General features: G+C 40.5%; 1 protein-coding gene across 3 annotated transcripts; it reads right to left on the reverse strand.

The window, feature by feature from the left end:
* Positions 1 to 3,558: 3,558 nt before the first annotated feature.
* PROK2 (prokineticin 2) lies at positions 3,559 to 19,846 on the reverse strand. 3 transcript variants are annotated; one of them, XM_021666771.2, is made up of 4 exons: positions 19,654 to 19,846; positions 16,177 to 16,302; positions 11,287 to 11,349; positions 3,559 to 9,660 (listed from the first exon to the last, which is right to left on the reverse strand). In XM_021666771.2, exons 1-4 carry the CDS (start codon positions 19,747 to 19,749, stop codon positions 9,556 to 9,558), a joined length of 390 nt encoding a protein of 129 aa, XP_021522446.1. In that variant the 5' UTR covers positions 19,750 to 19,846; the 3' UTR covers positions 3,559 to 9,555. The 3 variants fall into 3 exon arrangements, with proteins under 3 accessions (XP_021522446.1, XP_064217981.1, XP_021522447.1); XM_064361911.1 differs by lacking the exon at positions 19,654 to 19,846 and adding an exon at positions 18,958 to 19,463; XM_021666772.2 differs by lacking the exon at positions 11,287 to 11,349.
* Positions 19,847 to 24,493: the final 4,647 nt, after the last annotated feature.

Consider the following 24,493-nt stretch of genomic DNA (forward strand, 5'->3'; position numbering starts at 1 on the left):
CAGAACATGGGGTAGATAAGAGCTCGGGAATACTGAAGAGATCAGGCATCATCATCGATTGTCTGGAAAGGAGGGAAAAAGAAACCCTGAAGACTGAAACAGAAATTATCCAGGTTCCATCTCTCTCTCCTCCTGGGTTCTTACATTTCTTTCTGACTCCTGCACTCTCTGCACTCTGGAATCCATTTTCCAAAATACATTTCTCTAAGCAAAATAAAACCACATAATTCCCTCTTCAAAGGTTTTTCTTCCAATTCTATCCAAATAGTCAAGTGCTGGTAAGGAATGTAGTCATTTTAGTGGAGGAAGTTTTTTACATAAAACCATGCTGTGAAGAAAGCCAGCAAATACGCCATTGACCAGAAATGTCAGAACTGAATAGAAATCAAACAGGTAGCCCTGAAAAGCACCACTTCAACGCCCTCTGAAAGGAGGGGAAGGGGAAATGGCAGGTATACACCACAGAGAAGGGTATTTCGTGCTTTCATTTAGGAAAAAAGAGGGCAGGGAAAAGGCTCAGTAGGTACCCTACCAACTCTGTATTCTAGTTGAAGCATTTAAGATAAATAAACAGTTCGAACTTTATATCTGAAAGCCTGAAGTTTTGAAATCCTTTTAAATTACACAGAGAAATCATGCAAAAACATTTTAAGCTGCAACGTCAAGGCATAAATGCAATATTTGTATTTCTCAGTTACATTTAGGAGACAGATAAATTAAAGCTATCACTACTTGGCTTCTAGGAGAAATAATTTAGTCGTTTATAAATTAAGTTTTAAGTGGCCAGCCCAATCTAGGTGGAAAGCATGTAAACTGTTGGAAAAGTGTACATTTAAACATTTCCCTGATAAATGTATATTATCTGAACTATGCCAATCTGCATAGCTTTCTGGGATGGAAATCTTATTTTCTGCCAGAAAATGATATCCGAGAAGCATATATTCTTTTTTCTTTCTTTTTTTTTTTTTTTTGAGATGGAATGTCACTCTGCTGCCCAGGCTAGAGTGCAATGGTGTGATCTCAGCTCACTGCAACCTCCACCTCCCAGGTTCAAGCAATTCTCCTGCCTTAGCCTCCCGAGTAGCTAGGACTACAGGTGTATGCCACCATGCCCAGCTAATTTTTGTATTTTTAATAGAGATGGGGTTTCACCATGTAGGCCAGGATGGTCTTGATCTCTCGACCTCGTGATCCACCTGCCTCAGCCTCCCAAAGTGCTGGGATTACAGGCATGAACCACTGCGCCAGGCCACATACATTGTTTTTTGGTTTGAACCTGGAGGGAACAGTAAATGGTTTCATTTTCTTGAAGATATAGATGTGCTGTGATTTTGAAAGGCTTTGAAAAAGTATTTACATTTCAATGCCATGTAACATATGTCCTATTAAAAAATTCTATAGGAATCATTAAGCTTAAAATGCATGAGATGAAACTTTTTCTTTTCATTTAACAGATTTATTTTTCCCTTTTATTCCTTATAAATTCCTCATATATTTCCAGAATATTGACCAATGTGCATGGCAAAGTGCTACATAGAAGAGAAACACAGAGAAGAGATAGGAAAAAGCCTGTCACAGGAACTCATTCTGCAAAGTGACAAAAGGAGTGTAAATGTACAGTGTGTAATTCTTTTAACCCACAGTCACAATCAGTTTAATTTGCATATCTGTCTTGAGGAATTATGGGATACCCAGAGCTATTTCTAGAACTTAATTTGCATAATTGTTCTAATCCTTTATGAGTATAGTGACATATGGTCTCACAAAGGATTTTTTTTTAATTTGTAAGTTACTTCATAAGTTTTATAAATATATTAGAATTTAATACTTTTGGATATACATTTAATGACTTGCTTCTATTGAAAGAAACACAATTACATAAAGACATGATTAGTTTTCTGTTAATTGTATATTACTTTGCTTTTGCTAGTTTGAAAAGCAGCTTTGTTCCCTCTTGTTTGTCATTTAAAGTTTGGTCTTTTTTTTTTCTGGTATCTTTCGGCCAGATTAAAATTCATTTCAACAACATAAGAAAATTCACAGTTGTAATGGGCCTCAGTGACTTTCCTTGTCTCTAAAATGTCTTAATCCATGGGCAGGTGACAGCTTTCAGAGTTTAAAATACTGGCTGCAAGAAGATGGATTTACATATTTTCTTAGGGTTTGGAATATGGAGCTCTCGTGACCAAAATTTTTAAATAAGTTTAACCATTTGAAAATTCTTTCTTTATCTGATTAGCAGGTTCTCATTAAGATATCAGGACTATAGTTAAGAGTAAAACTCAGTTTTGACATTTGACACTGACAGCTCTCAAACCCCATCATTCTCTTTCTCTTTCTCTCATTTTATCTTTGCTCTACACCTGAGCTAGCCAACCCTGGTAAGAACTCTCAGCCTGGCTATGCTTCTTGGTCACAATAAAACTGAAAATCAACCTCAGTGCCTTGTCATTGCCACCTGGGACAACCTGTGCTTGCTCTCACCAGAACATTCCATTATGTGAGTAATAAGTGTTGTCACATCCTCTTGTCATCAGTCCCAACATCCAAAGCAGTTTTGGGTGGGTGGGTGTGGTGACTGATCCCACTCTCTGCATGGCAACCACTGAACAAGAACACAAAAACAATGTTTAAAACACAATGAAATGAAGTATAAATTACAACACCATGATGCACTTTTGAAGAGAATGATTTCACTTATTGGTTAGGGTAGAGGTGGGAGTGCTTCAACAAAGCCACACAGTGGCATGATGGTTCCTCCCTGATATGGGGTGACTGGTTCTGGAGGTTATACATGGACCCACATTGGTGGGTAAGCTCTACCATTTTTCCCAATTGCCTTCACTCTCTGCAAAGCAGACAGATTCATTATTGCATCTCCTCATTAGAGAGGAAGTGGAATTTTCTTTTAAGTAAGAGAGGCAGATCACTTCTGTTCACATTTCATCCCTAAGAATTTATGTCACATGGCCACACCTGGGCAGCTGGTAAATGTAGTCTCCAGTCTCTAGATGTCTAGATGGATGGTCATGTACCCTGTTAAAACAGAGAGAGAGAACATGAGAAGTGAAGAATAAATGTGAGAATGAATGAACTGTGGAAGACAATTAAGAGTCTACCAATCTTATTAATATTTTCCATGTAGAAATTTTTTCTCTTCTAACCACATTCAAAAAAATTAATATAGAATACTCACATTTGCTGTCCAAAGGACTAATAATTTCAGACACCATTTCACTCCTATAAACCAATCACAGCACCACAACTAGACACATACTTTTCTCTAAGTCTCTTACATTTTGAGCCACAAAATATTTTCTTTTAAATTTCTATATAGGAGCAAACGTTCACCCACATACACATTTTGAGCCTGAAATGTTTTGCTCCTCCATTTCAAACTCCTACTTTGGATTTCAAAAATATATCTCAAGAGCAAATATTTAGGAGTATAGGTTGAACAGTGAAATTACCTTAGAGCCACGCTGTCTTTTCCAAATGAAATAGTGACCAGTGGACCTTGTCAAGAAAGAACAAAATAGATTTGCTTCAACAAAAAGGGATGGAGGTAGGTGGGGAGGTAGAGGTAGAAGAAGCTTGGCATCTACATGATAAATGCTGATGAGACACTGGATGATGGACATACGAGACTTCTTTACACTTCCTTTCCTTTATGTTTAAAATTTTTAATAATACAAAGTTTTTGTTGAATTGCTTGTTTTTAAGAATGAACCAAATGCACTCCTGCCAGCCTCAATCTTGTTTGGAGGGAAACTCTGTTTGAGAACTTATCAGCAGTTAGTCAACTGTTTAACTTAATAAAGCACAATTTTCCCCAATTTTGCTTGTAAAGCTTTTACATTTGTAAAAAAAAAACATTTTTCATAAGTTATATCACATTTTAATCAAGATTACTAAAATTTAAACAATGTGGAAATGTGTTAGAAGTGTACTCTAAAGACGTGAAGTTGGCTGGGTGTGGTGGTTCACACCTGTAATCCCAGCACTTTGGGATGCCAAGGTAGGAGGATCACTTGAGCTTCAGGAGTTCAAGACCAACCTGGGTGACAGTGAGACCCATTTCCTAAAAAAAAAAAAAAAAAGAAAGAAAAGAAAAGAAAAGAAAAAGATGCAGTACCATTCATCTAATTTGTCTATGATGGAATTTATCTGAGCCCTTCATCTTAAACTTTATTTTTAAGAGTGACTATAAAAATTTCTTCCTTGAAACACAACAAACTATAGAGCTGACAGATAACTTTTTTTATTGAATATGTAAACTATATCCAATATTTGCCATTCCACTACTATTTTTTCTTTTTTTTTTTTTGAGACAGAGTCTTGCTCTGTCACCCAAGCTGGAGTGCAGTGTCTTGATCTTGGCTCAAGGCAACCTCCACCTCTGAGTTCAAGCAATTCTTGTGCCTAAGCCTTTTGAGTAGCTGGGATTACAGGCATGCGCCAGCTACCTATTTTATCACGTTGGCCAAGCTGTTCTTGAACTCCTGGCCTCAAGTGATCAGTCTCCCAAAGTGCTGAGATTACAGGTATGAGCCACCAGTATCCCCGGCCCCATTCCACTATTTTGAAAACAAAAATATTTTGTTTGTTTTTTTAGGATTCGATTTTGCAATGTCACATTTGGAGGTTTAACTTTTTAAATACCATCTTTTCAACTTTCTATACTGAAATAAAAACATATTATTATTAAATGAAGCCAAGAAGACACAAAATAGCTTTACACTAAAGCAGCAGTTTTCAAAGGGGCATAATTTATCCCCACCTGCAACCTGCAGAGGACACTTGGAAATGTCTAGAGACATTTTCGGTTGTCAAAACCTTGGGGGTGTTACTGGGAACTAGTAGCCAGGGATGCTGCTAAACATCGTGCAATGCACAGCAGAGTCCTCCACAACAATAAATTATGTGGCCCAGGGCCAGGAGCAGCGGCTGACACCTGTAATTCCAGCACTTTGAGAGGCTGAGGTGGGCAGATCCCTTGAGGCCAGGAGTTCAAGACCAGCCATGGCCAATATGGTGAAACACTATCTCTACTAAAACACAAAAATTAGCCAGGCATGGTTGTGTACTTCTGTAATCCCAGCTACTCAGGAGGCTGAGGCAAGAGAACTGCTTGAACTTGGGAGGCAGAGGTTGTAGTGAGCAGAGATCATGCCACTTCCCTCCAGCCCGGGTGACAGAGCAAGACTGTCTCAAAAAAAAAAAAAAAAATTGTGGCCCAGAAAGTCATTAGTGCACTAGTGTTGAGATTGAGAAACGGGTCTGGAGTAACATGAGAGTGCCTGGAACTATTCACCATGTTTGTCACTTCATGGAGAAGTCCATTGTTTTACCCAGCTGGCACAACTGCATGAGTCGGTGTTCCAGGCTTTATGATGAGGGAATCCCTACCGGGGCATAAGAATGCATACTCAGTATGCACGTAATATGCATTAGCCTTTGCATTTTGTTGCCAGCAATCACGGTGCCTATACCACAATTTTCTACTTTTTTGCTTTTAATCTTTTGTGACAAATATGTATTTTATTGAAATGCTTACCGGTCTGATTTATTCAGTGCGGTACAATATTGGGCTTTGTAAAGCACTTAGATGATTTATGGACCCAGTAAAACAGAATGAGATCCTGAGACGTATGGGGAAGGGCCTGGGAGAGGGGAGTGCCTGTTGGGGAGTTCAGAAGCTGGGTCACCCAGGAGGGTACACTAGAGGATATGAGAGCTCATGAAACCCAGGGAGCTGTGAGGCCAGCCAGGTTGGACTGGGGTCTGCTTCCCTAATCTAATTCTAGGGAATTTCACATGAATTCTTCAAATTGGCTAGGTAACTGCTGCTGGGAATTCTCCAGCGGGACCCCTTTGTGTGTTTCCCTCTAGAATGAAAGGGAACTAATGCTGAGGACCACAGGAACTTTTGAGGGTGACTATAAAATTTGTCTATGATGAAATTTAAGCCCTTCATCTTAAACTTTAAGAGTGACTATAAAAATTTCTTCCTTGAAAATCAAAGCAAGAAAATCAAAGACTCTCAGCTACTATTCTCATTTCTAATTCACCTAGAAAGGTATCTCATCAAATAGTGTCACTGGGTACCAGTAACATTTCTATAGGAGTACAGTCCTCTATTGATTCTCAGTGGCTCTCAACTATGGATGCACCTTATAATTAAATCAGGGACCTTAAAAAAATCCCAACACTTAGGCCTCATCGTATAAAAATGAAATCAGAATTTTTGAGAGTGGTGGGTGATGGAAAAAATGGGAACCGTGCTTGAAGAAGAACAGAATCACAATTGCACCTCTAATTTTGGGAAATGTGTACTCTGAAAGTGCCCTAAAAATATATGCATATATATATATGTGTGTGTGTGTGTGTGTATATATATATATATATATATGCGATAATAAAGTTTATTTAAAGATCATGTTGTTAAAAACCATCATCTTTGAAATAAAAAATTTAAAAATCCTGGAATGAAGATCCATCATACAACACAGTGACTATAGTTAATACTGTATACTTGAAAATCACTAAGAGAGATGTTAACTGTTCTCATCATAAAAAATGATGTGTGAGGTAGTCCATACATTAATTAGCTCAATTTAGCATTCTACAACGTATCCATATTTCAGAACATCATGTTGTATACCATAAATACAGTTTTTGTCAATTAAAATTTGTGAAAATGCTGGAAGAAACAGTTCTCTTTAACACAAAAGGGAGTACTAAGAATTAACAACTTTGGGGAAGACATCAGAGGATGAAATATTAATTTTGAGGATGTTATCAGAACGACATGGAAACATGAAGATGGAAACACCATAAAAGGCTGCCAGTGAATTTCACAGGGACCCTTAGAGAATACCAAAAATGTCCAGTTTTTAAAATTAAAATGGCCCCCAGCTTTAACCTTCTAAAAACGAAGCTAGAAAAGGGTGGGATGAGATTTCTAATATTGAAACCAATGAAGAGGAAAATTGGGTTATGTGTTTGATCTATCACTGGACTGACTTTGTAAAAGGCTCTAACAGAAGAACTACATTGAAATACTGAGAAGAATGAAGGTCCTCAGTGAGCTAGGAGGGTTTATAGGAAATCATTTTGGCATAAACTTTTTTATGGTTTAAAAAAATGTTGCTTTTGATAAAAGGCAAAACAGTCAGAAATGATAGTTTTCATGAAAGTCAATCTTTGCAAAGAAATCCGAAGGTTCAGTAGAGTTTGGACATTATCTTCTGGCGTAAGATTTCTTTCTACCTTAGAATGAAGGGAATTCATTCATGGTATTTTCAAAGTAGACCACGGACTTAGTTTTTTTGACGTAAATTTTCATCTTGCCTTACCTTGTGGAAATTCTGGTATATGAAGTCCCAGCATGTGTGTGAGATGATCCTAGGAACTGGAAAAAATATCATAGCTTTTTTCTTTTTTTTGATACAGGGTCTTGCTCTGTCACCCAGGCTGGAGTGCAGTAATACAATATCACAGCTCACTGCAGCCTTGACCTCCTAGTCTTTGGTGATCCTCCTACCTCAGCCTCCTGGGTAGCTGGGACTAACGGTGCATGCCACTGTGCCCAGCTAATTTTTCTTTTCTTTTAGAAATGAGGTTTCTCCATGTTGCCCAGGCTGGTCTCAAACTCCTGAGCTCAAATGATCCTCCCGCCTTGGCCTCCCAAAGTGCTGGGATTACAGGTGTGAGCCACTGCACTTCGTCAACATAGCCTTTAAAGTCATGGACATTATATGAAAACAGACAACAAAATCGCCAAAGTGCCTGTTTCTTTACTCATAATTCCACTTGTTGAAGTTGAATTTTCTCCAGCAAACTCGCAGAGGAATGTTTCTTGAACACGAACTAAACAACCAAAAATAATATTTTTCTGAGCAAGCTTGGTAATTAACACAGCAAACTCCCATACACTTATGGGACACACTAGCCCAAGGGGTAAAATTACAATGTGCAATCGTAAGCCCAAGTTGAGTCAATGACTACAAAATGGACAGTTTCTGTGTTTGGAAATGGTTAGTGGGTTGGCATGGGCAAGTTTAGTCAGTTAAACACATTTCTTAAGTTGTTTATTTGCGACATTGAAACCATTTACAATACTTGGTGGGTTTTCAAGGCCAGCCTACGTTGGCATCACTGTGTGGTAGCACCTAGCACCCTGCCTAACCACCTGGGACACACTCCCATCACTATCTGCCAAGTCAATACACTTCCGTCCCATGAGTCCATTCCTGATTACAATCAGTTTTGCATGGCAACATTTTCCTTCATCCTCCAAGATCTCGCTGATTTACGCATTATTTAAAATCCATGCAACAGATTTTATTATTTAACAGATTACATACAGAACTCTGCTGTATGTAACATGAAAATGCACATCATCTTTGGGGCTATTTTACCAACTTTGGGGTCTTTATCCATGTTGAAACGTAGCCTATTTAGAAATCTGCTGATAATAAAAACTGACAACAATCGTGACAAAAATAAGGATATAATATTAAAATAAATCAAATGATATACAGTACTGTCATTATTCTGATACAGAATTTTTACACAGCAATATTGATACAGGTACAAACGGCAATCCATTACAATCGACCTTTCAGTTACAAACAAGGTTTAAATTACAACTTAATACCAATTTAAAAATGGTAATTAGTGTTATGCCAGATTAAAATAAATACTTCCTCTTCAAGTGACATTTTCTAGAATATCTCTAAGTAGGAGACTAAAAAAAAAAAAAATTTATAAAAAGAAAAAGAAGTTAATGTAATCTTTTATTTTTAGAAAAACCCAAATCTAGAAATCTGGACTAAATTAATTTGGCTTTCCATTCCTTCTGTCTACACACTAGCCCAGCAACCGAGGTGAAGTCCTCTTGGAGTGACAGGTTTAGGAAGGTTCCGGCAGCACTCCCAGCGTCTGCTGCATGAGAGGAGTTTGGAGTGTCAAGTTCAAATATACACTCTTTTCACTATTTAAATAGCAGGCAAAAAGCTGGATTCCCATCAGTGTTTCTGCCATCAAACTCAAGGAGATAAACCCTCCACTTTAAAATGCAAGAGGAGGGAAGAGAAATGGAGAAAAATAAAGTAAGGACCTTGAAATTCTTTGCAGTGGAAGAGGCAAGAGACCAAGGGTTGTATGTGTATATGTGTGGTGGGGCACAAATGGCGCTTGGAGTGCTGAGAAAACAAAGTTTCTTTAACAAAATATCAAATTCTTATTTTCCTCATTTTTGTGAAAATAAGTACATTTTTGACATTAAAAAAAAAAAGTCAAAGCCAACCAAAACACAAACAGGGAAATGAGAACCAGTTCCATAATGCCTTACACTTTATATTTCTATCCAAAATTAAAATTCCCTTTGGATTAAAAGAAATCATTCAAAAATAAAAGATAAAAATGTTACTTGGAAAGTTGAGGAAGCAAGAGCATTTCTTTCTGGCACATTCTTTGTTTGGCACAATCACAAATAAGACTTTACAGATAAGATGTGACTATTCACATTTGGTTTCTACTCTAGAGTGATTACTTTCGGGCTAAACAAATAAATCGGTTAAATGAAGTCCGTAAACAGGCCAAGCCTGGCAGACATGGGCAAGTGTGATGCATCCTCCGCCCCAAAAATGGAACCTAAATAAAAAAGAAAATGGAGTCAGAGCTGGAAATGTTTCAAAAACAAACCCAACCATTCTTGAGATAGCTCTTTAAATAACAATAACTAGTGTTTACTGAGTGTTAGCTTTCATTAGGCAATATACTCAGTACTTTTTACTTACTTATTACCTCTTATGTATTTTTGAGGTAGAGTCTCAAAAATGCCTGCTCTGTCACCCAGGTTGGAGTGCAATGGTGCAATCTTGGCTCACCGCAACCTCCGCCTCCCATGTTCAAGCGATTCTCCTGCCTCAGGTTCCCGTGTAGCTGGGATTACAGGTGTGCACCACCACACCCAGATAATTTTTGTAGTTTTAGTAGACATGGAGTTTCACCATGTTGGCCAGATGGGTCTCAAACTCCCAACCTCAAGTGATTGGCCTGCCTCGGCCTCTCCAACTGCTGGGATTACAGGCATGAGTTACCACACCCGTCCTGCTCAGTACTTTTTATATGCTATCCTTTCCCATTCTGACAATCACCTTGTAAAGACGGCAAGCACTTTAATTATGCCCATTTTACAGATGAGAGGATGAGGCAGAGACTAGTATACTGCCCAAGGTCACTTATCTAAAACTTGAAGCTTGGCTAGCAGCGGACCTGAGAAACCAAGCTTTTAGTCCTCAAGCTGTACTGCCTTTTACTTTTTATCATTTATTTCTTTTTATAGTATCCTACCATTGGAGCTCCTTAAGCTTGAACCTGGAATCATGGGCATGACTATGTCTATGCAATGAACAAATATAAACTCACCATCACTGAGTAATATTTAAATTCATACATTTGCACACTGATGCCAGGAGTCAAAATGCTCAGAAAAAGACTTTAAAAGAACAGAGGAAAATCAGGAAGGAGGCAAGCTCAGTCTGCATAAATGGAACAAACCAGGCAGCAATGAAAGGTCCGCTTCACTGGAGAGTCACTCTAAGAGCCCAGCCCATGTCACCAGCCAAGCTGGGTTGAGGAGGGTCAACCAACAGCAAGCGTGGTGGTTCTCTGTGCAAGTGGCAAATAGCGTACACTCCAAATACATATGCTTTCTAGAATAAAGACAGCAAATGTTATTTTCCCTCCCCTAAGGCATAGCACATTCCTGAGAATCTGCCTGTGTTACAGGTAATATGGAGAAAGTTTAACCCTAGGCCTGGAGCATCTGTGAAACTGGATGGCAAGCGACTCTGATTCGGGTTAAAGTGAGAGAGATGAGTGACTACAGACTCATGTCTCAGAGATATTTCCATAGCTTAAACATGGCAGAGGATGTGTTCTTCTTGCTCCCAAACTCAGATGCTTTACTCAACATCATTCTAGTGTATTTCTTATTCTGTTCCACCAAAAGAGGCCATCCCACATCAATGATCTGTCCTTATGAGAAAATCTGAAATGCATCTTTTAGATGCCTTCCAGATAGATTTCTTTGTAGGTATTATGTAGATATCGATACAGATGACCAAAGCTGGCTACAGACAGTGACAGAACCATTCTAACCTTATTTTGGGGCTGAACTGATAGGACACACCCAACTCTATGGTAGTTCAACAATGTAAAGGCTAATTCTTCTGGGCATGTCTTTCGGTGGTACCACACTCACATTCTTCTTACCTCCTTTTTCCTTTTTCTTCTCTTCCTCTTTCTTCTTTCCTGCCTTCCATTTTCAAAATTGTTCTGGAAGGGCCAGGGAGATTATTGAGATCGATAAATACAAAGGGAAGAAAAAGAGGCAATGGGAGGGCAGGGTGCGTTATGTAGTGAACTGGCAGAGCAAGATCTAGCCAAGACATCCCAGTTCCTCTGCCCTTTTGCTATGTCATTACTTCCCAGGTTCTAATGACAGCATCTACATGCAGGCATGTTGACCACTGGATTAACATAGACTTGTGCTCAGAATGGTTCTGTCACTGTGTGAGTCAAAGGGAACTCTGAGGGCCAGCTCTTTTGCCGCCACCAAGAACATATCAGAGGAGGTGAGTACAGCTGGACTGGCTCAGACATTTATAAGTGGATAGCATGAGAAGTGATAATCAATGATCTTTATAACCTATTCTGACCCTGAGACCTTAAGTTTCCTTTTTGCCAAGCCTAAAGTTGCTACATGAGCCAGTGATTCTCAAATAGGGATGACTGTGTTCTGAGGGGACATTTAGCAATGTCTGCAAATGTTTTTTGTTTGTCACAACTAAGGGCAGGAAGCAGGGTGCTATAGGCATCTAGTGAGTTGAGGCCAGGGATGCTGCTCAACATTTTACAACGCACAGGACAATCCCTATGACAAAGAATTATCTGGCCCAAGACATCAATAGTGCTGAGGTTGAGAAAAATAGACACAGAGAGCAACATCCAAGTAAAAGGAGCCCGAAGCGTGTAAGTGAAATACACCTATAATGAGCATGTCAAACTCCTATAAACGGAGACCACCAAGTATGTTTCTTTCATTCAGTCATTCAACAGATACTGAGTGCCGCCTACATACCAGGCCCTATCTTCAGTGCTGAGCATACAGCAATGAACAAGACAGGCGAGGCTGCGCATCACCATGGAGCTTCCCTCTTAATGATACAAGACAGACCACCAGTAAAACTGTTTCAGCTGCTTACTGGTCAGTGCCCTCGTGCTGCTCACAGCCTTGTGCTTTCTGCATCATGACCTTATGATCACTCTCTGGTCTGTCACATGGAGTGGGCAGTGGCCCAGTAGAAAAGAAAAATCACATGGATTGTGTGCCTCAAGTCAGCACTCAGAAGGCATCATGTATGGATGCTGTCCCAAACCTCAGCACCAGATCTTTTCTTTGTCTGAGACAGAGATAAGTGGCTTCCTTCTGAGGTGAAGCAGAGGCCCTGGACTGAGGTTACTCAGCTAGAAGGGGAAAGTGCTCACAGTCAAACATGATCCCGCTTTCTTCCAGATTTTGCTCTCTTCTCAAACACCTCCAAGTCTAGACTCTAGACTCTCTAAAGAGGGGACCATATCCATTTTACTTGTGAGCATATAGCTCTTAGCTTGGTACACAGAAAACACTCAGCAAATATTTGCTGTGTGCCAATCATATGTCCCAAAATGTCCCACAGAGTCTCGGAATTCCTCGAAGGGCAGCAGTGGGATGACCACCTCAAATCCCGAGGCTCCCCTCACCCTGCCCTGCTCAGCTCTGAGCAGGCCCAACATAACTCACACCACCAAACTCAGAGATGCACTCACCACGAAGCCCAAGAGGCCGAAGCCCATTTCATGCATAGGTTCCTAGTCCAGAACCTAGGAGGGACCCTGGTAGTGTGTTCACAAGTTCATCCGCTTCTGTAGAACTTTCAAAAATATCTTTATACTCTTTCTTTAAATCAAGGCCATCAAGACTGTATGAACATCAATCTGGATCTGCCTCGACTGACCCTAACATCATGATTACACTGAACTGCACGGCCCATAATACCTAGGTGCTTTTATCTCATTCAAACTCAGTTCACTCAGATCTGTGAGCTTCTAATGACAAAAACCATGATTTCTTTTTTTTTTCTTTTCTCTCTTCTCTTTTCTTTTGAGACAGTCTTGCTCTGTCACCCAGGCTGGAGTGCAGTGGCATGGTCTTGGCTCACTGCAGCCTCTGCCTCCCAGGTTCAAGTGATTCTCTCACCTCAGCTTCCCTAGTAGCTGGGAGTACAGGTACATGCCACGATGCCTGGCTAATTTTTGTATTTTCAGTTGAGACAGGGTTTTACCATGTTGCCCAGGCTGGTCTTGAACTCCTGGTGATCTGCCCACCTTTGCCTCCCAGTGTTGGGATTACAGGCGTGAGCTGCTGTGCCTAGCCAAAAATCATAATTTCTGATATTATACACTTAGTAGATGCTTATTAATTTCTTGACTGGCCCACTCACTTCTATATCTATGGACACCATGTGACAAAGCTAACAGGTGTTTCATAATCATAAATGCATGAGAAAGTGCTTACAGAAGATGCACACTGGAATCACTTAGTCCAAGTCCATGGTTTACTTTAGAATCAAGCAACACTCAATCCTAAGTTTCCAATAGCCTAGAATTCCAAACAGCAAATTCTAGAAGTTACCGAGGCAGAACATCTATCACTTTGAGAAAGCATGATTCTTACTCTTTTGTAGCACTTTTAAAGAGAAATTAGCACTTATAAAAGGGCAACATGAGGACCCTTATCGTAATGGAAATGTTCTGTGCCTTAACTGTATCAGTGTCAATATCATGCTTGTAATATTGTACTATAGTTCTGCAAGATGTCACCATTGGGAGAAACTGGGCAAAGCATATGTAACATCAAGGTTGAGAAAACCTGTATTACACTAAAGCATATTTCTGTCTTCTGAGTCTTTTTGTTGAATTGAATCTGTAACCAGAGCTATGATGCTATCCCAACATAGACAGTGGCTCTCAACACTGTGATAGAAAGATGAGAAAATTAGCATAGTATGCTTTCTTCCCCATCTTTTGCTAAATTTTTAGTTATATTTGTTATATTTTATCAGTATTTAAAAAAAAATTTTATTTTAAAATTATTAAAATTTTAATAACTTCATATTCTGAAATTATAATTATGTTTACATGGTTTTATCGTAGGTTGGTTCTAAAAAGAAAACACTAAAAATTTTAAAAATATTAATTAAAAAAAAGTCCCAGGTTTTTATTTGAATTTGTTTTCCTTCAGAAAAGAAAAATATATTAGTCAACTTTCTTTTTTTTTTGAGATGAAGTTTCACTCTTGTAACCCAGGCTGGAGTGCAGTGGCACAATTTTAGCTCACTGCAACCTCTGCCTCCAGGGTTCAAGCAATTCTCTTGCCTCAGCCTCCCGAATAGCTGGGATTACAGGTGCCCGTCACCACGTCCGGCTAATTTTTGTATTTGTATTAGAGCCTGCCTCAGACTCCCAAATTGCTGGGATTACAGTGTGAGCCACTATGCTCAGCCAAAAACAACGTAATTCTTAAAGGAGAAAGTAAAGAGTAAATGTTTCAGAGACAATGACTTAAGTGTACCAAAGACAACTCATAATTCAACAAGGGTATTGAATATGACGAGATCAATGCTAAAGGCAGCTGGGCCAGTGGCCCCTCTTCTTGGGAAGTTTGGCATCGAGACACACAACTAACAGTTTAAACCTCTTCTGTCCAAGAATAAACAATGTATGTCATGTTTTTAAATGACAGTGCAGTCTTGCATGGTAAAACCACGGGAGGGATGGTTTAAATGTAACAGGAAGCATTTCACAAGGCAACCACAGGAAAGGCAAAAGCAAATTCAGTCTTTAGATACGCCCAAACAACTGGAATCCACGTTACAGCTTGCACAGCTAAACCTGGGCCAAGGGGCCACTATTTATTTCATTCTGTGCACCCTGAGGAGGTGAAAACATTAACTGTTCTCTGGGACTGTGGAGTATAGGAAAGATATTTGGCTCTATTATATTTTTAAACCCTAAATGGCATGTGAAAAAATAAGACAAAAAATGAAATTTGCTTTGCTTTGAAAACATTCTACTTGTTTTTAAAAGAAAGTATACAATGTGTAGAAAGAACGAACACTCTAGAGAGACTGAGCTCTGCCTCCCGCAGGCCACCTGGCCTAGGACTTGTTGCAGTGCCTCTAGGGGCACTTTACTGATGGGAAAAATGCGGAGGTGTGACCAGAAGAAGGCAATGCAAGCTGGCATTCCTGGGGGGCTCTGTTGAGACCACACTGTGTTTCAAAAGTCTTCAATCAGAAGGCCAAGAACTCTCCAGCTCCACACACCTTCTGCCTCCCAACCACCCGCTTCCTCATATAATGTAAACCTTCCTGACCCTGCAGACAGGTGGGTCTGCAACCCTTGGGGACACAACCTCTCAAGCCCTGTCCAATCCTGCCATCCTATGATCATGCCACTACTGTTAAAAACTTTCCAAAAGTGTTGTTTAGGTCACTATGATATTGAGCTTCCAGATAACACAGCAAATTGGAAAACTGAATATCAATCAATCTCTAAAACTGTGAACACTGTACCTCGTAGGTAGAGTCAAAATACAGAATGTTTAAACTAATATACAAGAGTAATAGTATAATCAATTTTCTTAAAAAACCCAAAACGCAGAGCTTATTTACTTCTGCCTTATTAGTAAATCTAATATTAAAAGCAATCTTTTCAATAACTTCTGTACTTTTATTTCTGCAAAGGTGCATACTAGGGTATAATATATGTTTTTGTTCTAAATAACTTTTAAGCAAATTCATGTATTGGAAAATATATTGGTAATATGCTTCTAACACCATGAGAGCAATAACATGAAAATTATCACTGGAATAAGAAAGGTAGAGGATACAATTCTTTGAGATGAAAGGGGAGAGGAGAGGGGTATTTTCCACTGTTATCCTCACTAATGTCCAATATTCATTTTGTTTGTCAAGTACATTACTTGGTCCTTCATGTCAAACAGACCTTGCTTGGAGTTATCACAACAGAACCACCATGAATACAAATATATATACTAACTTTACGAGTCAGTGGATGGCAGCTGTCTCCCAGTTTGCCCATAGGTGTGCAAATCCTTATGCTCTTAACCCAGATACTGACAGCACAGCACATGCCTCCACCACACTGGGAGTCCTTGTCACAAGCCTGAAATGTAATAAACAAACAGATAAATATAGATAACGGGAAAGACTCAGGCTAAGGAAATCTAAAATTAGCAGTGAAAATGCGCTTTAAATATCCAAACACTTCGTCTTTAATAATCAGATATATTTTTAAAAAAATGATAACCTTCATTTGCTTGTGTATATCTACGATAAAATCTGATCAGAATAGATATGTCTCATTTTTTGAAATTAGATTAAATTCTAGCCTCTGGATTATGAAAATCTTAAATAAACAGGATTAAAAAAATGAAATCAGCTCTCCTTTTCCAGCATTTTATGGCTGAATTGGCTTTGAACTTGAAGAACAAGACCATATTAGTCTTACACTACACATGGCCATTAGGAACTACATAAATTGAATCACAAGATTTTATGACTATTAACTGCAGAATACATTGGGCCCAATTCTAAAAAGAGATTTAAATAGTCTCTAAATCTGGCAAGACACACTCCAGACCCATAAAGGCACTGATGTAAATTTTAGAAGTGCTCATTTTCCCTTGCAAATATTTGCATTTTGGTTCATGAGACTTGTTGTTTCTCACACCACTAACTTGCTTTTTCACCATTTTCTCTTTAAAGAAATCTCATAGGTTGAGAATGGACAGACCAAGATGCTTGCGTTATATTACTCTTCCTTCAGGTGAATAAGCTGCAAAGAGCAAATGACTGGCTTCGGATAAACATACATATACATTACAAAATCAGCTGAAGGAGCCTGGAAGATCCATCAGATTAAGAAATGCAAGCGACAGGTGCAATTGTCAACAGTAATTACTCAAGGCACCTGCTTTCAATGTAGAAAGTTGTAAATACAAAGAATCAACTATGCAGGAATTTCCATACTCTACTAAATAGAAATAAATTATGTAGTCCAAATTTATTTGCATGAAAATGGATCCAAAGAACTGTTATTATTTCCTAGAACCAACAAAAAATAGAATGCTTTTGTTTCAACCATGGGCAGTAATCTGTTTTGCTAGTGATAAGATAAAAACATCCTGTACTATATACGTAAGAAACTAAAACCGCTATAATTCAGGAACAAATTTAAATGTAAAGTGGAAACAACTAAAACTGTCTTTCAAAGTTCTCAGTTTTGAGGACAGTCAGAACTTCTCAGGACATAAAAATCTGGGCACATTCTTGACTTTATTTCTCATTAAAAGTAACCAACTACTTTCCTTTAAAGTTCATTTACTTCCCTCATTAGAATTTCTCTGTCTATTTAAAACAAGTATCTGGATAAAAGCTAAAAATTTCACCTTGAGGCATTTGGATTTTATAGGACAATATATTAATGTTTCCATTTTCCAATTTTTATCTGCATGCCAGAAAACATGCATATGTAGCCATTACATTCCATAAATAAGACGTCTAGTCAATGACCTTTTACAATATAGTTTTAACAAATCTATATGGCCATATAAATCAATTTCAAAATACCTACATACATTACCCAAAAAACTGTAGATGTAAGGCAGAAGTTTTAGCCAGTATTTTATTTCAACAAATGCTCAATACCCCAGATTTTGAGGCCCCATGAGCTTTTTTTTTTATGAGACAATCAAAAATCCAGTCAAAAACTTTAAAAATTCAATCACCTGGATGTTTAGCAGGCTATACACAATATAGCTTGATAAGTTACTGAGTTTTTCATTTGAATCCAGATGGTTCCTGTCATGAAGACATAACTACATTTTATTGCCCTATTGCTTTAGAGACAGTTAAAAAATTCTCTTTTTGTAACACTGAGTTAAAATAACAACAACAAAAACAGCACACAAAACTATATAGTAAGTCCAGTCTAAGCCTCTCTAACGGATAGACAGCCAATGTGATAAAATTTTATACTGTAACAAAAGCTTCAGTTCTTGGAAAATTTACAAAGAGTTGCATAGGTTTATATATTTTTAATTAGACAGCTGTTTCCTAATGCCCTTCATCCTTAACCCATTGCAAATCTATTCAGATACTGTTGTCCTGTGAATGGAACAAAAAGATACTTATATTGCAAGGGGATCTTGGGCTCAGAGGATTAGGAGAAACTTTAAATGAGCCAGCAGGGGAAGAGGGAGAAAAAAAATCCAATCATGTTTCCATTCTCATGTATTAGAAAGACCTGTAAAAACTTTTTTTCAACCACATGGACTGGCAAAGCTATGCAAGTAATTTTTTTAAAAAGAATCTCTTTTCTAATAAATACCACAGAGCTTACAGTTAAATATCTGTTGGATATATACAAATGCTGTCATATCATAAGGATTTGCAAAATGCTATAAACCTAATAACTAATAGAAAATAGAGCTTTATTTTCTCAAGACAATGACATTTCCGTTGAAGTTAAATGTTATTTTATTATCTATGTATGAAGATTTCAAACACAGACGTTTTATTTAAATCCTACTATGTGCACTTAAATATTTGAAGTAATGTAATGAAGGTGTGAAATAATTCCTCACATAAAAAACAGTAAAGCTGCCTGCGTGCCTGCAGGCAGCAGTAAAGCAGGACATGATAGCAATTTTGTCTTGGTAACGTAAACTAGACATTTCAGTACTGTACTGCAAACCCATTCTTCAGAAACACACAAAACTGTTAGGAGTGGGAGAGAACTGAACTAGTTCCTACTTACAAAAAAGATGAAGACGTCTTCGCTAAGTTTAAACATCTACACAGCAACGTACTCCACCGTTATACCAGAGCACTGGAGGCGCTTTGCCAGGAATTAGAAATTTAAAATTTTTATAAGGAGACCTCAAGACACTGGTGGGAAAAAGTCCTGGAACCCAGAAGGAAGCGCTCACAATTGCTTTTCAAAGTGCTCACATGGCCCTAGACCAAGCGATTTCAAAGGGTTTCTGAGGAGGACGCAAAGGGGAGCAAACTTTGAATGTAGGATTAAGACTCCGAGTACTTGGGGATTCGTCTTGCTCCTTTGCATTTAAGGAAGGGGCCGTCAAATTTTCAGGTTTGAGGCTGGAGCGCCTCCAAAAGTACTTGAGAAGACTCGGAGAGAAACTTCTTTCAGTTTAACAGAAGGAAAACGCGAGGAGTGAGGCTGTGGGTGATAAGGAAGAAGTAAGGGGCAGAAAATGATGATAAAGGTGGTGGGCGACACCCTTGTCACTTTTCTTCCAGGACGAGCCCAGTGTCCCCAGCCGTCTGCTGCTTTTGGATATGGGCACTGTCCCAAGTGTGCCAAAGGTCAACTAAGGCAGGTGTCCCCGCCCAGGACGACCCTCCCTTTACCTCTAGCCTGCCCTTCAGGGCTCTGTCCCAAACTCCCAGGCGCGCATCAGGGGCGGACAGGTGCGCCCGGGCCGCTTACCCCGGTGATCACGGCGGCGTCCCCAGCGCGGGGGGTGAGCAGCAGCGGTGGCAGCAGCAACAGGAGCAGGAGTGGGGCGCAGCGTGGGCTCCTCATGGTGCCCTCGGGACTGGACGGCCGCCGGAGGCAGTTAGGGGCGCGGGGGCCGGGGCGCGCTGGGTGGAGCGCGGAGCGGCGGACGGGCAGGCGCGGCGGCTCCCGCGAGCCTCCAGGCTGTTATAAAGGCGAGCGCCGCCGTGACTCACGCCGGCGCCCGCCCGGCAGCACACGCGGGGGGTACGGCGCGGCACACACCCCACGCCCCACGCGCACACGCGCGCCCGCCCTGGCCCGGCCGGCTCCCAGACGAGCACGTGCTGTGCGCGGCCCCCCCGCGCCCCCGCCCCGGGCGCCACGCAGGCAGCTCTCCCCGCGGGGCGCCCCGCTCCGCGCAGTTCCCTCCGCCGTCGCCTCGCCGCCGCCTTTCGCACGCGCCGGAATCGCTTTTGTGGTCTCCGAGACACTCATTTGCTGTCCTGGTTTCCAAAGCTCCACGTGCTCAGCGCCGAAAACTTGCACATCATTTGCTCTACAGATGTTTACGGAGCGCCTACTACGTGCTGGGCTCTGTGGACACATAGCAGGCAGGGGGTGGGTGAGGGGGTGGCAGCAGCCCCTGAATCCGTTCGTTTGCTCAGCAGGTCTATACCTGGCGCCCGCTGCGTGCCAGGTACTGCCACCGGCTGTGTCCTCATGGTGGAATAACTTAATAGAGAAGACAGACATCAATCAAATGCCCTGGAAACGTGGAAGGCAGGGGGAAAGAACAAAGGGAGAGCAAAATCGTCCCAATCCCACACCCTCGACAAAGTGGAAGGATTTGTCCTTCCAGCTGCGGGAGTCCTGTTTGTTTCTTTCATGTCAGATGCCTTCTCTTTATGCCTACATCTGTTCCCGACCCTCTCCTCTGACTTTCCTCACATGTATTTCCTCCCCTCTCCAGCCCCGCGCCAGCTCCAGGCCCAGTCGTTCAGGGTGATGCCAAAGGGAAGTGAAAACGCCTGCTTTCGAGTGCCAGCCTGAGGCCCCTTAAGCCCTAGGTACGCAGCTCTCTCTTTCTACTTTAACTTTGCAGCCCAGGAAGATCACCCTTTGGTCTTACACATGTAATAGGGCGTTACTGTGATTCGTTCATTCATGTAAACATGAAATGAGTTTAGTGGGTTCCAGGCACACCAGGAAAGGACAAATGACAGATTTGCCCTCCATCTCTGACCCCGGGCTGGCTCCAAGAATTCTAGCCTGTTTCCCTCAACAAAAATTATATCAACAATACCTAGATGTGACTACACCAAACTTGCTTGCCCGTTTTGGGAAACCCAATTTTCTTCCTGAATAATCAGAACCTCTGGCTTTCCTGGTCTCGTAAGAACCACAAACTGTCGAAAAGCAGATGCATCTTTCAGCCTCTTTATTAAATGCAGTAAGGAGAGTTGAAACAGTTACTTTCAGACTGTGGGGCTCCCCCATGCCAAAGCATTCAGACGAAATGTGGGGGGGGGGGGGGCGAAGGCAAGCAATTATCTGAATGTTAAACATCTGAATATGTGGAAACCCCAATCTTTGGCTGCTTTTTGAAAACCTTTTTCACACATGTTCCCATGTTTAAGAAACACCCTGAAACAGAAAACACAAAAGGAGACAAACCCTTTTTTCAACTTAAAAAAAAAATGTTAAAATTGGACTCAGAGTGGAATAAGTAGAAACAGTAGCAAGTGACAGACTTGTGGAAAGTTTCCTTTTCCAGTATCCATGCCAACGCTAGCTTGGGAACGCTGCCGGCTAAATGTAAAAACCAGTCAACATGGATTTTAACATTCCTATGACTTTTTTTTTTAATGGTCTATTTCATATTCGCTACTATTGAATGCCAGCTTGGGTATTCCCTGCTTCTTCAAGCATAGAAAATATGATATGTCTACATAGGAAAAATCAGATTTCAAGTGGCTGGCTTCTTACGCAGCTGTTTGGGAAACAGTCCTCATAAAGCTGTTTTGAAACAAGGCTGAAAAAAAAAGAAACAAGTTTGGAAACACTTAAAAATAGGGTTGGTTTAGTTTCATGTTGTTTCTTTTGGAAATTTTAATTGTTTTAATGTTTTAGAGAAGAAATGAAGGCTCTTGATATGTCATCTTTGTATCTGAGGCCAAGTTGAACATTGAAGTCTGGCTTCAATTGTTACAAAGGGAAAAATGAGAAAAATGAGTTTGGATTAGTCCATTAAAAAAGGTAGGAGGTGCAATTTAGCAACGATGAATAGAAATGGAAGAGTAGTTTATTGATTCTGTTCTGTTGTGACCTGTTGATGTTGCCACATGATCAATTCCGCCCAGGCATAACTGTATCAGGTGAAATGAGCCTTGTGTGTAAAGTGTAGCCTACCATATTCCAGCAGACTATCAAGGCTCAGCTTAAATGAAAACGCAATCTAGGAGGGTCTATAGAACCCCATGTTTGTGAGACAGGCTGTCCTGGATTGGAATCCTGTGTGACCACTGGGCAAGTTACATAAGCTTTTGAAGCCTCTGTTTCCTCTCCTACAAAATGGTTATAAAATACCAACCTCATGGGCTACAACCCCTGTGGAATTTAATAATACCTGCAAAATGCTTATCGCAGTGTCTAGAACAGACTGGGAGCTCTGTCAGGGTTACCTCTAATTAAGCCTTATTATTTGGTCTCCCCTGACAATTTCAGCCAATGCTGATATAGATCTTTTCTGTCTGGCCCACTATATTAGATTGTATACTTTTTGTAATTAGGATCCTTGTTTCTAATTTTGTATGCATTCCTCTTGGCTCATAGCATAATAGGCATATGGCAGGCATTCAGTAAGTAGTGACCAGCAACAGGAACATATCCCAGGAAGGACAGTCCAGAGATAGTTACAAGAAGATGATATACAGTACAGACTCATGTCATTCATATGAATCCATTAAAGGTAGTCACCAAAAAGCAAGAGAGATGGAAGCTTTACCTGGTGCAGGTGATTCAGCCTACCCCTCTACTTGGGGGCCATGCGACTGGAATGAGGTGAGCTTGGAGACACAGATCTATCTCCTGGCAGTCAGTCTGGGACTCGGGCTGACTAATAAGGCTCCATTTCAACGTGTGCTTCATGATTGCCAGTGTAGTGACCTATATCGTGTGTCCCCTAGAAAGCTGTTTTCAAGGCCTAAGTCCTGGTACCTGTAAATGTGACCTTATTTGAAAATAGGGTCTTTGCAGATGTAATCAACTTAAGATAAGGTCATGCTTTATTAGGGTGGGTTCTGAATTCAGTGACTGGTATCTTCATAAGGGAAAAGAGAGGGACAGTTGGATACAGAGACACAGAAGAGACTACCCCACAACACACAGAACGCCAAGTGAAGGTAGGGGCAGAGATTGGATTGATGCTTCTACAAGGCAAGAAACACCAAGGATTGCCAGCAGCCATCAGGATCTGAAAGAGCAAGGAAGGATTCTTCCCCAGATTCTTCACAGGGACCACTGCCTCGTCGACTCGTTGATTTTGGACTTCTAGCCTCCAGAACCATGAGAGAATCAATTTCTATTGTTTTAAGCCACCCAGTTGTGGTAATTTATTATGGCAGCCACAGGAAACTAACATAGTTGGGTGCAGCCAGAGGGCTGTACACCAGCTTTCTCTTCCTGGAATTGATGCCTATCACTTTTGCTCACTTTTTAGTGACCAAAACAAGCCACATGACAGTCTTCCTTCAAGGAGACAGACAGTGCAACTCTTGTCACTGGTTTTGGAAGACAACAAGGTATCAGGTGAGCAGTGCTATATTCTACAGGAAATGAATCATTCATGGCTTGGACTCCTTAATGAGCATAATGAACTTTGAATGATATTAGTAATTGCTATTATAAATAATAATGCATAATTTCCTTTGTATTTTTTTCTAGTTCAGTATTCTTTATACCAGAATTATACAGAGACTCTGAATGTGAGTAAATGTGTAAGCTAATACTTTCTTTTAGGTGGGTAGTAAACCACAATTTATTCATTCAACAGGTATTAACTAAGACTTACTATATCCCAGATGTTGTGTGCAGCATAACGGGTACAAGGGAGAGCATATGAGGAAACCTGAAGCTTTCCTTAAAGTACTGGAATCTGAGATTAGAGCTGAAGCTTATGCCGAATTTAACTGAGATGAAGAATGAAATAGGACTGGGTGCAGTGGCTCATACCGGTAATCCCAACACTTTGGAAGGCCCAGAGAGGAGGATCGTTTGAGCCCAGGAGTTCTAGACCAGCCAGGACAAAACAGGAAGACCCCCATCTCTACAAAATATTTTTTAAAATTAGCTGGGAGTGGTGATGGGCAACTATAATCCCAGCTACCTGAAGAATCAAGGTGGGAGGATCGCTTGAGCCCAGGAGGTCAACGCTGCAGTGAGCTGTTATTGTACCACTACACTCTAGCCTGGGTGACAGCGAGACTCTGTCTCAAAAAATATATAAAAATAAAAAAACCGCAGACTTGGAGGATGGCTGGGCATTCCAGGCAGTGCAAACAAAAGAGTAGCCAATGTGGCCCAAGGAATGAGCCTAAAGGGAAGTCTGGAACAAATACGGAGCCAGAGGGATGGCAGGGACTCTTTGCAGGGTCTTAGGTAGGCCACACAAACGATCTTGGTCTGTATGGTTGGTTGGTAAAGAGAAAAATCATAAGAATGGGGCAAATGTGACATAAGCAGCTTTCCTAAGGAAGACCTCACTGCAGTGTGACTCAGCCGGTCCACATCCCAACAGCTTCCGGCACCCTCCAAACCCCTTTGGTTGAAG

This window comes from Aotus nancymaae, unplaced genomic scaffold (assembly GCF_030222135.1).
Source record: "Aotus nancymaae isolate 86718 unplaced genomic scaffold, 86718_ANA_hifiasm-v0.15.2.pri h1tg000046l, whole genome shotgun sequence".
Taxonomy (NCBI): Eukaryota; Metazoa; Chordata; class Mammalia; order Primates; family Aotidae; genus Aotus; species Aotus nancymaae.